The sequence below is a fragment of the Eleutherodactylus coqui genome, chromosome 2 (genome assembly GCF_035609145.1).
Source record: "Eleutherodactylus coqui strain aEleCoq1 chromosome 2, aEleCoq1.hap1, whole genome shotgun sequence".
Lineage (NCBI taxonomy): Eukaryota > Metazoa > Chordata > Amphibia > Anura > Eleutherodactylidae > Eleutherodactylus > Eleutherodactylus coqui.
The window spans coordinates 206,021,961-206,038,300 of NC_089838.1; the positions used below are offsets into that span (position 1 = coordinate 206,021,961).

The 16,340-nt window shown below is 46.7% G+C and overlaps 1 protein-coding gene across 15 annotated transcripts in view; it reads right to left on the minus strand.

Annotated features, from left to right (window-relative positions):
* Positions 1-16,340, minus strand: part of TPM1 (tropomyosin 1) — a 42,899-nt gene that overhangs the window by 15,941 nt on the left and 10,618 nt on the right. For 6 of the 15 annotated variants that reach the window (XM_066592309.1, XM_066592317.1, XM_066592307.1 and 3 more), the window contains 4 exons: positions 4,169-4,302; positions 3,405-3,522; positions 2,584-2,654; positions 653-728 (listed from right to left, as the gene is read on the minus strand). In XM_066592309.1, the coding sequence (XP_066448406.1) occupies positions 653-728; positions 2,584-2,654; positions 3,405-3,522; positions 4,169-4,302 (399 nt within the window). Of the gene's footprint in view, positions 1-652; positions 729-1,245; positions 1,322-2,583; positions 2,655-3,404; positions 3,523-4,168; positions 4,303-9,367; positions 9,576-16,340 lie in introns of those variants that run through there. The other 9 variants (XM_066592312.1, XM_066592311.1, XM_066592310.1 and 6 more) reach the window with 5 other exon arrangements.

A 16,340-nucleotide genomic window follows, 5' to 3' on the forward strand; every position in this document is an offset into this window, starting at 1 on the left:
TACAGCTCAGCCACACGCACCCCCCCCCATTCCAGTCATACAGCTCAGCCACACGCACCCCCCCCATTCCAGTCATACAGCTCAACTACCCCCCCTTCCCCTCATACAGCTGAGCCACACGCAATCACCTCCCCCTTCCTGTCACACAGCTCAGCCACATGCACCCCCCCCCCCCTCTCCCGTCATACAGTTACCATGTTAAACACCAGTTTTAACACCACCAAATCCCCACATACAAGGGTTGGAATACATGACCTCCTCTAGCTGTTTCCTGGTTATATTATTAGAGGTTCTGCTAGAGGGGATTGATCGGGCAATGAGGACTGTGCAGCCGTGGTATATATGGCTGCAGAGTTCTCCCGACGACCAGACAACACACACCATCAGCTCACTGCTGCATCTATAAGAACCCCCCTCTGGACAATGAGGCGCAGATGCTTTTTAGCAAGATTCAAAAAAAAAAAAAAAAGTATACTATATTAACCAAATCCTTGCCACAATATTGTTTGCCATGGTCTAGTAATAGCATTCATGTCTGATAGAGCAGCAGAAAGCTTTCCAGTTCAACAGCGTGTGGGGTTGTCTTTTGCATCCTTCAAGTTTGCAGCTGCAGCACTCTGCATAGGTCAGAATATATATATTGCCATCCTACCTTCTCTGCCTGGGCCTCCAGAGATTTCAGGTTGTTGGTGACAGTTTTCAACTCCTCCTCAAGCTCGGCACATTTGCTATTTGCATAAGTGAGGTGAAAGATAGATTGCCAGAATAGAAAGAAAGAAAAAAAAAGGGAGGGGGAAAATAAAAAAAAACAAAACAAAATCGAGAGGAGAGTAGAATGAAAAACTAAACCGGATCAAAAGGAATTACAGCGCGAATATAAAAAGAAAAAGCTGCGTCACAATGTAAAAGATGTGCAAGAGCAACTAACAGTTCCTGGATGTAAGTTATAGCACACACTAAAGTAGAAAAACAGGAACCTGTAGAAAAATACATACTAGTATATTAAAAAAAAGCTAGCCTTATCACTGTGACCTCTGCCTACAAATCACAGCTTTTACATGGGGACAATGCAGCTTTTTCTTAGCTTGAGAGAGTCACGTACCATTAACAAGAAAAAAGCCTAATGGGTTACAGGAGGACACCGCAGTGAAAGAAAGCGTGGAAAAATACTGCTTTACAGTGTTAGGAGGAGATCTGAAGCCCAGCGGCCAAGGAGAAAGAACAGGCCCTGACTGGCAGCAGTACCTTCTCCTCTGAAGCTAGTAATGTTTTCAGCGTTTGGTCCTTTATTCTCTGCTGGTCATCAAACTCTCGGCTGCGACTATTAATGAGTGCATGAAATAAGGAGTGCACAAGCCATTCACAATATATGGAGCATGCAAAGAAAAACACATTGTTACATGTGATAGTGGGATAAAGAACACAAAGAACATTTGTTAAAGCTAGTTCTTTTGCATGTGGTCAGCAGGAATTGGGTCATCAGTTCTAAAGTGTGGCAACATAGTAATCTGGGACTTTAATTTCATGTGTGAACATACATGTTAGTCTCATTAATTTATTGCATTGCTTTATCAAAGTACAGCCTGTAGTCTAGCCCAGAGCGGCAACATTTAGCAAGCCTCACGCAGACTCTCCCAGTCTCAGGATTTGTGATGGTTCCAGGGGCCATTCCCCAACAGTTTTTTTTCTCCCATTGGCTATTAGCAAGTGTGACTACAGCTCTGGATTATAATACAGGCTGTGACTCATTATCCAGTATAAGAACAGTAAGGCACTGTATCTACACAGTAACATTTTATGTAGATTATATCAATCTGCAAAATGGTGAACATTGTTTGACCGAGAAAATCTAAAATCTAATGACCAAATTTTCACTAAGAGGTGAAAAGTTTTTTGATCTTTCTAAACATAAGGGCTCCTTCACACTGGCGACTGCGATATCGGCGTGAAAAAAATGCAGCAAAATCGCAACCTTGCGCATAAGATGTCCGAGCATCAGCGATGCGTTTTCTTGTAAAAGCCATCGCTGCCGTGCGCGGTTTTCTTGCGACAGACAATAGGAGTTTCTAATGTTAAAAAGGAATCACATGAAATCGTAAGTTTGTTTTGTGATGCAATAAAAAAGAGACTCCATAGGGAAAGATTGGCGATTAAAAAAAATAATGCAGAAAGATAGGACATGCTGCGATTTTTATTTAGTTTTTTCACTCCACATCGCAGAGCAAAAACATTGCAAATGGGAATTAAACCATTGAAAAATCAATGGTTTCATAATTCTGTGTTTTCACTCACATCACACAATTTTATTGCAGTGTGAAGGCACCCTTAACAAAAAAATCAGATAGAGAAGTTCAACTAATCCTTTTTCTGTGCTTGTGTAAACCATGATGCTGGGGATATAGTCAACTCTTATCCCTTATGAAACAAGCGAACAGATAACCCATCACACCAACTTGAGGGTCTCCAAGCTGCTCTAGAACATGCAATGCATTCACAGGGAACCTCTAGAATTATGTTCAAGGTGCATACTAAGCATAAAAAGGATGCAGAAAGCTGAAGAAAACATGCAGGAACCACACTCACCTCTCTGACAGTTCAGCACGCTCCTCTGCACGTTCCAGGTCACCCTCAATGATCACCAACTTACGGGCAACCTATGACACGGAGGTGGGATGTGTTATATCACAGGAGTTACACAAGCTACCACACATAGAACACAGCAATTACTGATGAATGCTCTCCTATGATCTTTAAAAGGGCCAATAAGACTACACTTAGGCTGGGTCCACATGAGGCTGCAGATCAGCCACAGAAAGTCTGCCTCCAAACTAGTACAGTTTAGTGAGGATTTCATTGTGAATTTGCCTCCTCATTGAGAGGGTGGTGGTGAATTCTGCAGTGGAGACTTCGATAAAATTGACATGCTGCAGAAATAAATTCTGCACCACAGGTCAATTTCTGCAGCTTGTGGAAGAGATTTTCAGAGTCTCATCCACTTTGCTGCTATTGCAAATGCCACAGAATTCCCATGTAGAGGGTTCGCACGGAAATTCCGCAGCAATTCCATCCCGTGTAAATCCTACGTAAACCTACATGGCCGTTCGTTTTCAGACACGTAGTCCATCATACTATTGTATTCACAAGCTGAGGCTGGTGATAAGGCAGTTTATAGATGTGACGTACTGAGGAGGCATCTCTTGAAGTATTTCAGCAGTTGATCAACTGGGATCTGCCACTCAGGATCCCTATCCATCAACTGATTGTCCAGCCCGATGTCAGTAGACAGGAAGTGCTAGCTTCACTCCCATTGAAATTAACAGGAGCGCCGTGATTTTATTACACATCCTGCTCCTCCAGTTGAAAATAGGCTGGGATACCCCTTTAAGTAGTCTTTGCGCCCTCACCTCTTCATATTTGCGGTCAGCCTCCTCAGCAATGTGCTTGGCTTCCTTCAGCTGGATCTCTTGCAGCTCCATCTTCTCTTCATCCTTCAGGGCTCTGTTTTCAATGACCTTCATGCCTCTGAGATACAACATGACATTCATCAGTGACCAAAAATTGCATAGCGTAAATCACAACAATTGTCTTTTTACTGGTGTTGAATGTTGAGAACTATGCAATGCTCCACATAGTGACTGTCAGTTACATAGCAAACTATCTGAAGTTGACACAATCCAGATGTCCACATTCAGCAGTGGATTGCCCAAGTCACAAAAGCCATATGTGCTTCGGCCATAGAGTCTCTAGTAGGCTCTCGCACATGAGCTGATCAGGCACAAATGTTTGTAAGAACGTTGTCTGCTTGATCAGGATGTGCAAATATGTTCCCGATCAACAAAAAGAGCAAATATTCATCAGCTGATCATTTATGCAGGTATAGAACTGCTAGTCCGCTGCACACCTCCCCGTGGAAGCAAGGGGGGGGGGGGGGGGGTGCTGCCCACAAAAGCAATCTGCATGGGGACAAACCATAGCAATGATCATTCATCCCCATACTACAGATATGCAGCATGCGAATGACAACAAGCACCATCGACATGCTGCATTGTCTAGTGGTAGGGGTTAAACAGACACAGAACCAGCGCATGTAAGAGGGCCCTTACACTAAGCCACCGAGGTCAGTAAAGTGGTAAAATCATTTATAAAGAAATCTTAATGCAAAACTCACCTCTCGCTCTCATCTGCAGCCTTCTCCGCTTCCTCCAGTTTCTGAAGGGCTGTTGACAAACGCTCCTGAGCACGATCCAACTCCTCCTCTACCAGCTGGATGCGTCTATTCAATGAGGCTACATCTGCTTCAGCCTAGGAGACCAAAAGTAATACAAATCAAGGTAAGTAAATGCTGCCCATAAAGACAAAGTGCTTTGCCAGGAACGATAGTTGCACTACCCATCATGTAGCGCTAACTATCAAATATGGGCTACTAGTACAACAACAAAAAAAAAAAAAAAGCACTGCACAGTTGGAATTAAAGGGGTTGTCAAGTATTGCTGGCCAGTCCTCAGGATAGGTTTCCTACAGCATATCTGTGAGTACATCACCAGAGACGCTGTAGTGCACTGAGCCATTTCTGCAAGAAGCAGACAGCGCCATTACCACTGTAGTGGCCACACTTGGTACTGCAGGCCAAGCATGCATTGAAATGAATGCAAACTGTTTGCTTCAACATAGCTTTTCCTTTAAAAAAAAAAGTAGCATAGCCTAAGTTGCAGTTTCTGGCATCAACTAAGCTAGTCTGTGTACATGCTTACACTAAACAGTCTTAATTTGATAGCTTTAAAGAGGGGGTTGTCCAGCTGTAAACTAATGCTGGCCCATCATTAAGCTAGACCATCAATAAGTCAGAGGGCTTTTGGCACCCAGGGCCCCCCCCCCCCCCCCCCCCCCCCCCCCCCCCCCCACCAGTCAACTGTTTGCCAGGAGTTGATTTCTGCAGGAAGCAGACTGCTCCATTCCCACTGTGGTGATCAGGCTTGGTATTGTAGGCAAAGCTCTAATTGAATTGAATGGCCTGCAATACCAAGCCTGGCCACTGCAGTGGAACAGAGCTGTCCGCTTCCTGCAAAAGAAAACTCAGTGCATGAGCACAACAGCTAGGCAAACAGCTGGTGGGGCCCTCAGCAATGTACTATTGATAGCCTGTCCTAAGGCTAGGCCATGAATAGTTTAAAACTAGACAGCCCCGTTAGCATCTAGCTGTGATGAATATGGCACATTTTAAAACTTCTAGTTTTCACTGTAACCTTAAGGGCTTATTCAGACAACTGCATATCGGCCAGGTTTTCCCACCCAGCCGATATACGGTGTCCCTTTATGCGGTTTTCCCGCCCCTCGCCACTATTTGCAACGGGAAAGGGTGGGACGGGAGCGGAGCTAAGTTCTGACTTGGCTCTGCCCCATCCCCTACTGCTCCCGGCTCTTCGAGCCTCCTCCCCCTGCAGAGAGCCACATCGTATATTTGCCGAGTGTGAAAACCCGGCCGATATACGGTCATCTGAATAAGCCCCAAGACCGTATTGATAAAATGTGCCCCTATGGCTTCAGAAATATAAGTTTTCCCACTTGGGTTTATCTATAGGTTATTATTCACATGAGATCTCAGGAGAAGTGCTAAAATGTCATGTAGGATGTGGTTACACACCTAAAACTAAAATACACTTTGTAACTTCCTTTTTTAAAAAGGAGGCAACGACTATATCTGTGGTTTCTAACTGTTCATACAGTAGATAAGGCCTGAGAAGGTTACAGGTCTGCAGAGCACACAGGTGCCAATCAGGTTATATGTGCCATTCCTGCCATACACCCAGAATACACCTCCATGTCTGACCATAGGGGCTGATGAAGTGTTTACTGAGCAAAGAGGAACCCGCCCTACAGAACTATGTGTAAGCCATTAACCCCTCCTAAGTAAAAGCGGCTCTCTTGCCATTACACAGTTGTCAATGTGGTGGAGAACCGCTTCCTGACGGGGGAGCATTATATCTACTGAGTGCAGACAGAAGCCCGGATCTCCGCTACAACCCAACAGTGCTCCATAAAGGGAAATAAACCACACAGGGCTGAACATCCAACCCGCTATGGAACTGGCTTCTGGTAGAGCAGACACAATTTTGGTGTCTTAGTAGAATCAATTGTACAAGTGAATAATTTGTGTTGCTCCATTAGAACAAGTATTTCTCATACATGTTGCAGTCTTCCTATGCATTAGGCTGCCCCCTGCACACAGGCATCTTTAGGCTGCCCCCTGCACACAGGCATTTTTAAATTGCGGAATCCGCGCTGGGCATCTGCCCCTGGATTCCACAGCAAATACAGTCCATAACATGCTATGGCAAAGTGATTCTTCCTGCACATGAGCATAAATTGCAACGGCAATCACAGCATGCGCCATTTTTCTATGGTGTCCGCACGGACAGCTTCCATTGAAGTCAAGGGAAGCTGTCCGACCCGCAGCCTTTCCGCAAAAATCTGTACTGCGCATGTGCCATGGCCGGACCATCTGCAAAACAGATAAAAGCCAGGTATGCGGAGTCACAGGCTATAGTCATGGCCGGAATCCGGACGTGCCATGTGCAGGTGGCCTTAACTATGCAGGCCCCCAAAATCGTGTGAACAGATCTGAAAGCAGGGAGCCACACTACATATAGCAGAACATTCAGCCTCAGGCATCTTGTTGGCATTATAAAATTAGCAGTTGTCTACTTGCCAGGCAGACCTAACTGAATTCCAATTAACGGCAGGGCGCTGTCACACCTAGAGCCGTCCCTGCAGGTACGCTCCACCGGTTCTACAGTAATGCAGGGAGCAGCAAGAGTCATTTACTGCATGATGGCGTTTACAACTACAGTTGTAAGGAGATAAGGGAAGAGATTGGGCAAATAAGGTGTCCGCTAAACTACACCCTGTTGCCATGGTAACATTCCTCAGGAGGAGAACAAAAGGTAAACTTGGGCAGGAACTTCAGGACTAGGACCCAATGAAGGAACCTTTACATGCTGAAAGAGTAAGAGTAAGTCACTAACGAGAGGCAAAAGTGGCTAAATAGTTGCACAACTGATTAGAAAAAAAAAAAAAAAAGTATTTTGTTGCACAAGTTGGTTTATTGTTTGTAAAAACAAAAACACAACCTTGCCAGCAGAGTGGGGGAAAACAGACATCACTTGGGCCTTGTGTTTTTTTTGCACACCTGAAAAACAGTGAATGCAGTGAAGACAGGGGTACTGGTGCATCTTGTCGCCACCAGAAGTATGGGTGGAGATATTGATTGTACCCGCCCTGTAAACGCCCCCAAGCTTCTGATTGGCTGGTGGGGGGTTGCTGTGGCTGAAGGGTTAGGGTTAGCCTTAGAGTTACAGGAGTAAGGGGACTGACTGAGTTGGCCTGAGAAGCACCACTGCGTCCGTGGATCGCAGCAGCACCAGCTGGAGAAGGGCGTGCTGTTGACAAGAAAGGGACTGACAGCCACCAGAGGACAGCTAGACAGAGCAGTGCTCCCTTCTGGGGCGTGGGGACAGCATAAGATATTGCGGGGAGGCCGGTGGTAAGAGTGACAGTGGAGGACATTGCAGGGAGCCCGGTGGTGACAGGCACAGCGGGGGACTGGAGCAGCTCTAATGGCTAACGCTAGCAGCAGCCAAAGGAGCCCCGCGAGTAGCTTACATGACAGAAGGCCGACTGCGTTGCTAACAAGCACACTGCTCGTTGAGAAAGGAGGGCATCGGCGAGCTTACATGGCAGAAGGAAGAAAGCGAAGGAAGGCCAATCAACAGCTGTGGGCATACCCTATACCTCCCCCAGGACAACCCTGGGTTGCCAGCCATTGTTCTGGTGGAAACAAGATGCACCAGTAGCGAATGCGTGTCATGGACGTTAAAAAAACAACTACACCCAACACAGCAGAAACTGCGTTTATGGACCAAAAATGCATACGACTGTGTAAGGCTCCTCTCACACTGCTATTTAGCATGGCGTCCCGAACGACGCAGTACAACGCACCCATTGAATTTATTGGGCTTCTCAGACCTGAGCTTGAATGCGACGTTTGTAATGCAGCAATTTTCAAGCACTGTTGGTTCTATTTTTCAGCATTGTCACACAACCTATCCCAATGATGAGGTGCGTTAGAAAGCACTGTGACATTCAGAGAAGCTGCTCGAAAACACGGTAAAATGCCGCAATTCTGAGCGGTGTTTAACTAAACACGTGTGAGTGGCCGGACTCACGATTGTATAATGTAGCGTTTTACCGCCGTGTGAGCTGCTGTACGGCAACGGCTTTTGACTGCATCTCACACACGCCGTCATGCTGTTTTTAAAAAAAAAAACTTCCCCGCTCTGTCGCTCAGCGCCGTATATAAATGCACACAGTGTAATTGCGTATGTACAGCGTTTATTATGCACCCATAGAGAATAGGGCTCCATCACACAATACACGGTAAAATAGAGCATGGTGCGTCCTTTATGCGCGTATTATACGCAAGTGTGAATGGCCCAATGAAAATCAAGGTACTTTCATGGACTCCATTACACGGTTAGATTCCGCCCTGACGCAGGCGCTCGCCCACCAGTGATAAGCAGCACGTTGTGACAGTGTGTCAATATTAGCTACAATGTAACAACCCAACATCCCTCTAAGTAAATCACAAGTGAAGAGCGGCCATGTAACTTCCTGCAGTGTGGCCTCAGCGGGGAGGTCACTTCTATAGTCGGCGACAGGGTGAGGACGGGCGTATGCAGCCTTATAAGGCAAGGAAAGTCCCATGAACCGCGTGTGGCATCTGTGGGGTGCAGAAGGACAGGCCATTACAGGAGAAGCCTGGTACACTCAGGTATGGCAGAGTAGCTGCCAGCTAGAATGCCTGAGCTGGAAATATGGGTGATCAGGTATTCCCCATCAGTAGAAGAGGGCATCAGTGACCTCATCCAGTGGGCACACTATTCCTAACATGACATGCCAGTGGGCAGACCTCACAGGATGGCAGTGTTACTGCCCCTCACTTGGCACTGCATGCCTTGTCTATAATGCCAGCAGCCTTGGCACAGATCTCCCCATCATCCCTAGTTTACAAGTCACCCTACACCTACCCGCGGATTAGGGCAACCACTAACCTAACAGCACCGCCCCCAGGTAGGTGCAGCAGGTAGAGGGTTAACAGCAGCCAGATGAGTCCGGCTAGCTGCCCACAGTCTCCTGCCTGGAAACAGCCACCCTGGAGGGCACCAGCCACACAGCAGACTGCAAGCTCTTGGGACCAGCAGCCTGCAGAGGAGACGACTGCCACCACCCGCAGTAGGGGGTACAGACACCCCAAGCGCTGCCCCGCTCCCTCCACGGGCATGCCATGCAGAAGGGCCCGGCGGCGTCTTACGTTTTCCCGCAGCTTCTTCTCCTCGTCCCGCTCCCGCTGCAGCCGCTCTGCCCGCTCCTCCGCCGCGTCCGCCTGCTCCTGCAGACTCTTGATCTTCCTTCTGACGGCCTCCAGAGAAGTCATACCGGCCATTCCTCCCTACCTGCGGCTGAGACTGCGGACTTCCGGCCACTTGTCGGGCGGCCCGGTGACTCCCTGTGCTGCAGGCTGCGCCCCTGGATGCTCCGCCGCCGCCGCTCTGTGACTCGTCTGCAGACAGGAAGTCTCCTCCTTATAGGCTCCGGCCCCGCCAATTAACCCTAGCATTGCGGGCGGCTGCTCAGGGAGGGCGCTGCGGGTGCGGCGGGGGTCCGCAAGTGCCCGACCCTGTGTGAGCGGATGGGGAGAGAGTAGTGGGAGAAGCCCCTACCGGGAATAATGCACAGTATGCAGCAATAGGAGTGCTCTGCAGGTAAAGCAGTGCTGCTACAGCCACCTGGTGGCAGCCTGCTGACATAGCGTCTCACTCCACAGGTAACATTCTCACAAGTCATGATGGGGGAACTTGGACAGAAAATAGGAGAGATGAGTGAGAATACAGAATGATTATCGTTTAAATAAGTATTAAAGATCGAACGATAATTGGTTCGCTTATCATTTATTTCATGCAACCATGAAAATCATCGTTGGCTCGCTCACTAATAGTTCGGATTAAATACTGATTCTTCAGATGTTTTCATTCGCCGATACAGTGAATGTGAACGACTATAAACTCGACATGGTTCGCTCAGTGTAAAAGCTCCCTAAGGCCACTCTCACACATCCGGTTTTTACCACAATTACCATGGCGTTTTGAACGTTTTTTGATTTCAATGGGGCCTCGCAGACATACGCTCGAACGCAACACTTTCTAGCTCTGCGATTTTTTTAAAGTACTGTCTGCTCTATTTAGCCGCATTTAGCGCATCTTATCACCCATCACAATGATGAGGTGCACTAAAACCCGCTGTCGGAGGCAGGAACCTGCGTCTGAAAACGGTGGTAAAATCACGGAAAAACGTTGCAATAGAAAACGTGGTGTTCTGCCGACGGCATTTGTGAGAGTGGCCTAAGGCCTCATGTCCACTAGCTAAATAGAATTGCGGATTTCCGCTTCGGAATCCGCAGTGGATTTTGCCCATAGGGAATCATTGGCCATCCGCGGTCCATTAAATTGATTTTTGCACCCGCGGATGGCATTTTAAAAGAATTGCGTTTTTCATGCGCGGGAGAAAAAACGCGGCATGCTCCATTCTGCCGCGGATTCTGCGCGGATCGGGAACATTGCTATCACATTGATAGCAATGTGTGCGGATATCTGCATGCAAAAAGAAACCATTTAAAGCAAATCCACGCGGAATCCGCTGCAGATTCTGCGCAGATTGTATTTTTCTAGTGGACATGAGGCCTAAGACCATATTTACGAGAGCGAGTGTGATGTCAGTCCGAGATATTGCACCTGCATATCTGCGATTTTACCTGCGAGTGCGATGCATTTTGTTAGAATAAGGCATTGCCTCACGACACATGAATTACCCTGCGCATGGAAAGTAAAAAATAACGCTGGCGTGAAAATCGCATCTACATATGAGTATGATTTTTGTTTTCTGCTCCCATAGAAAATAATGGGCGATGCTGCCCAAAAAATAAGACATACTGAGAAAAATCGCCCATGTAAAGAAGCCCATTTAAAATAATGGATAGTTACAGCGTGCGAGTTCTGTGTGCCGCACAGATTATTCTCAATCATGTAAATACGGCCTGAGGGCTTCTGCAGCGCTGCAGCACGGGACAAAACCAAAACAAGTAATTTCAATGGTTTTGTTTCCACTAACGGTATTGTCGCCCATTAATAGTACAGGTGAGAAGAGATAAGACTTGCCCTATTTTTCCCATACGTAGTTAATCCTAAGTGTGAGAAAGATAGGAGAGGACCTATCTTGACGCTTTAAAAATAAATAAATAAATAAATAAAACTTGTACGGAATAGTGCAAAGTTTGAAAAGTAAAAAAAAAAGAATCTACGCACACCCATCTGTTTAAGCCCTCAAGGTAGCTTTAGACCACCTTCACATATGGCCTATTTGGCTACGGGCACTCCACCGCGATAACCCGCAGCACATACACACCAAATTTGCACTGGTCAAATATGCACCTTAGGCCTCCTGCACACGACACGGTTGGATCCGGTATGCGGGATCCGACCCTGTGCCCAGCCGGTGACCCCGCTTACCTGTCCGGATTCTTCTTTATCTGTACTGCGGAAGCGCCGGCCAGCGTGCATGTGCAGTACAGATCATGCCGTGCCAATACCTCGCATCCACGGGGATGTCACTTGGATGGCAGGGGTGATATCGGGCCGTGATCGCCCTCGCCCGTGTGAAAGTAGCCCTAATTACTTGTTTGCTGAGATATCCCTCATAGAGGGATCTTCTTGCAAATGCATTCACAAGTCCTTCAAATGTGAGCGACTGTGACTTTACACCAGGTGATTTTTGATCAACCAGCAACTATTTTTTTGGCAAGCTCAAATGAAACGACCCATGATCACTGGTCACCCTGGTGGTGGCCATGTTTACGCTGAACGACTATCACTTGAATTTTCTCTTTCAAGTGATTATGCGACTGGTAGTCATCCCATGTAAAGGTACCCAATCCAGACATATCACAAGTGTGGATGCATCCATGTTTTAATTACCCTCCATAGACTTCAATGGGTGTATTAAATACACAAAACTGACAACTAGTCCCTGCTGTGTTTTTTAAATTCATGTGTATATTATACACCCATGTAAACAGATTCATAGAGCAACATTAGCTCCGTATTTCGGTCAGCAAAGGTGGACACCCACTTGCGTTTTTCTTGAGCGTTTTTTTTACGCAATTGTCAATGGGCCTTTTTTAATGTTAAAAACGCATCTCACAAAAAAGCACAAACTTGCAATGCGTTATTAACATTAGAAAGTCCCATTGACAATTGCGTGAGAAAAACACGCAAGAAAAGCGCAAGTGTGCAGGAGCCCCAAAACAGATGAAATACCAATTTGAAAGAGGCCTAATGCACATTACTGTAGCACAGATACATCTGTGTTGTGACCGGGCAGCCTTGCTGGAGGGAGAGAGCTGGCGTATAGTGAGGGCATATTTACATGAATTGCTTGTGTTGTGGATTTAAAGGGCTTGTCCAGATGCTATCCAATTTTTAAACATAGATTAAACAAGTTGCGGTACTTACCATCCTCAGCCCTGGCCATCCAGTGGGGCAGTTCTGGGGTCCTCCCGGACTCTGTTTTCATGGCTCCCAGCATCTGAGCAGTGATGCCAGGAGAACAGCACTTGACCGCTGTGGCCTCTGATTGGCTGCAGCAGTCAGGTGGCTTTTGTTCCAAAACAAAGACTGGGAGGATTGCGGGGCTGCAGTGCTTGATCTCTCGGGGAAGGATGGGTAAGTAGTGCAGGTTTATTGTTTTCACAAATTTTACATCTATGTTTAAAAATTATATGGCAACCAGACAACCCCTTTGGGCTAATGTCCACGGATGAATTATTGCAGCAGAATTCGCAGTCAGACACCTGCCGCGAATTCTGCAGCAATGTCTATCCATAGACCTGTTGTGGTAAACGATTCTCCCCTGCCCACGAGTGGAAATCAGTTGCGATTTTCCGCTTGCGGGGGAGAATCGCAGCATGTTCTGTTCTATGCAGAAAATCGCACGGACGGCTTTTATTGCAGTCAATGAAAGCAGTCCGTCCTGCGATACTTCCGCTGTGAGCACTGCGTCAACACCCAGAGACAGCGCGTCATGCACTGCACTGTGCATGAGCAGCGGCTGGCCATGGCGGTGAGTATGGGGTTTCTGAGGGGCATCGGGTCTGATTCCACTGCGATCTTTTGCAGGCGGAAACGGACCTGGCCATGGGCACGAGCCCTTTAACAAAAATGACAGCAAAAACGACTCATAAATATTCCCTAAGTAGAAGGAGCAGTGAGTGACATGTCATTTACTAACAAAAGACAAACGGAAACGTACAGCGATGGTTAATCAGTTATTATGGATTGTTAATAAATATCTGTCTGGGATGATTTAGTGAATCCTGCATTGAGCAGGGGGTTGGACCCAATGACCCTGGAGGTCCCTTCCAACTCTACCATTCTAGGATTCTGTGTTAGGGTGCTTTCCAAGGGGCAGGTTGGATGCAGTAAAAATCTCACTAAAAACCATGTCCGAAAAACGGTGCGTGTTTTTGCCCCAGTTTTGCCTTGTTTGTGGTTTTATATGCATCTTAGTACATTTTAAGATCAACAGAGAGACGCTGATGCAATGAGGAGATTGAAACAGATAACATTAAAGCCCAGACAATATTTCATTTTTTTAAATGTAAAGAGAGGCATTTTTACAATATGTTTAATCAGCCTCTTCTGTACACTTTTTATAGAAAACCTTGAAGAAGTTGTTGCAAGCAAAATCTGTATTCAACTACTGCATAAGTGAATACAGAGCTCCCTCCTGCACTGTGCCTGCACTGTCATGTATAATGCAAGCACAGTTGTTCCCATGTAACAGGTTAATTGCTGCTTTCTATTTTATCATTTTGCATACACTTTCCAACTTCAGCTTTGTTTTATAAGGCTCCTGCCTGTAGTCATCTGTGTCCTGGCACTGTGTGAGGAGAAGCCATTCTGTGCTGCAGAAGGCGTCTCCTCTTCAGATTGGCCTGCTTTCCGCCGGAGCTGATGCACTGTGACAGTGTCTCATTGCCAGGGGTGTATGTCACAACCCAATGCACTGAGACATAGGCAGTCCGGTCCGGCAGGGAGCAGTGGATGAATACGGATTTCCCTAGGAACAGCCTCGCCAAGCTACATTGTGGTTTTCTATTTTTTTTAAAAAGTGTAACAATGCTTATAATCACCTATTCTGTACATTAAAAAAATGATGGTTAAACTTTAAGCTACATAGCTAAACACAGAAATAGATAGATAGATAGATAGATAGATAGATAGATAGATAGATAGATAGATAGATATGAGAGAGATATGTAATAAGATATACAGAGATATCAGAAAAGATAAAGAAATATGTGATTAGATATATATAGAGAGAGACATATATAGATAGCTATAGATAAAATAGAGATATATGAGATAAAATAAATAAAGAGATATAGAGAGATATTAGATTAGATAGATATTGCAGTTTGTTTTACACGCGTGAAAAACACAGGTCTGGATGGCTCAATGTAAATCAATGAGCTTTTATTACTGCGTATTGCATGCACAAAAATATGCGCATAATACACAGGCTAAACACGCTCATGTGAGTGAGCTCCAAGGTCTCAGTAACTAAATGCGTAGGATTAGTGGATTAGTATGATTGTATTTGTTAATTTATCACAGGTTTTACTAACCTCCGACCAGTGAACTTACAGTGTATTGCTATGGATCTAAAACTGTTGGGACCTATCAAATACATCACCTAGCAATACAATCTTAATAACGAAAACACTTTGGGGCAGATTTATGAAACTGTCTAAAAGAAGAACTGTTTTAGTTACCCCTAGCAGCCAATCACGGTATTAGTGCAATATGTCTCCACCTGCAGTATGGGTGGAGACAACAGTTGGCGGGCTGAGGTCTTGGAACACCCACAGCTGCTGATTGGATGGTGGACACACACCTTCACAGAGCAACGGCCAAGGATTTCATGGCCACACCAGCTCCTCCAAGGGCCGCTGCTAGCTCAGCGCTCCCTCCCTCAAGGCGGCAAATGGGCATTAAAGGGGTTGTCCCGCGCCGAAACGGGTTTTTTTTTTTTTCAACCCCCCCCCCCGTTCGGCGCGAGACAACCCCGATGCAGGGACGTACAGACAGCTTACCGGAGCGCTTACCTTGATCCCCGCGCTCCGGTGACTTCTATACTTACCTGTGAAGATGGCCGCCGGGAACCTCTTGCTTCGTGGACCGCAGCTCTTCTGTGCGGTCCACTGCCGATTCCAGCCTCCTGATTGGCTGGAATCGGCACGTGACGGGGCGGAGCTACACGGAGCCGCTCTCTGTCACGAGCGGCTCCATAGAAGAACACAGAAGACCCGGACTGCGCAAGCGCGGCTAATTTGGCCATCGGAGGCCAAAAATTAGTCGGCTCCATGGAGACGAGGACGCTAGCAACGGAGCAGGTAAGTAAAAAACTTTTTATAACTTCTGTATGGCTCATAATTAATGCACAATGTATATTACAAAGTGCATTATTATGGCCATACAGAAGTGTATAGACCCACTTGCTGCCTCGGGACAACCCCTTTAATGTGAAAGCAGAGATTGGCTGCAACACACACAGTCAGTGGCTCACTGGAGCTGTGGGGTGGGGGGTGGCAGGCAGCTCCGGTACAGCGAGCTGCTGCTGCTATTTTTGCAGCACAAGGGAGGGCTTGGAATACAGCTGCCGGCCCTGAGTACCACTTCACTGCGGGAGACATTCCCTCTTCCTCCTCCTCAAAGTGCTCTTAACAGACGTAAGAGATGGGTAAACCCATGTCTCCACCCATAGTTCCGGTGGAGACATATTGCACTACTACCGCCAATCACAGCACAGCTTTAATTTTGTATTCTGCTCTGCTAAAATGAAAGCTGCGCAGTAATTGGTTACTAGGGTCAACTAAAGGCCCATTTGGACACAATGATTATTGCTCAAAAGATGTCGCTCAAGCGACTTTTGAGCGATAATCGCTGTGTCATCTGCAGCCCAAGATGATTGCTCAAGATGAGCAATCACTTTGTGCTGCCAGCGGAGGATGCAGAAGACAAGTGGGGTGACCCCGCTTGTCTTCTACATCCAGCTGTTCCCCGCTCCGAGCGACTGGAGGATGCAGAAGACAAGCGGGGTGTCCCCACTTGCCTTCTGCATCCATCTGTTTTCTGCACGGAGCGCCCAGCTGTTATACAGCCGAGCGCTCC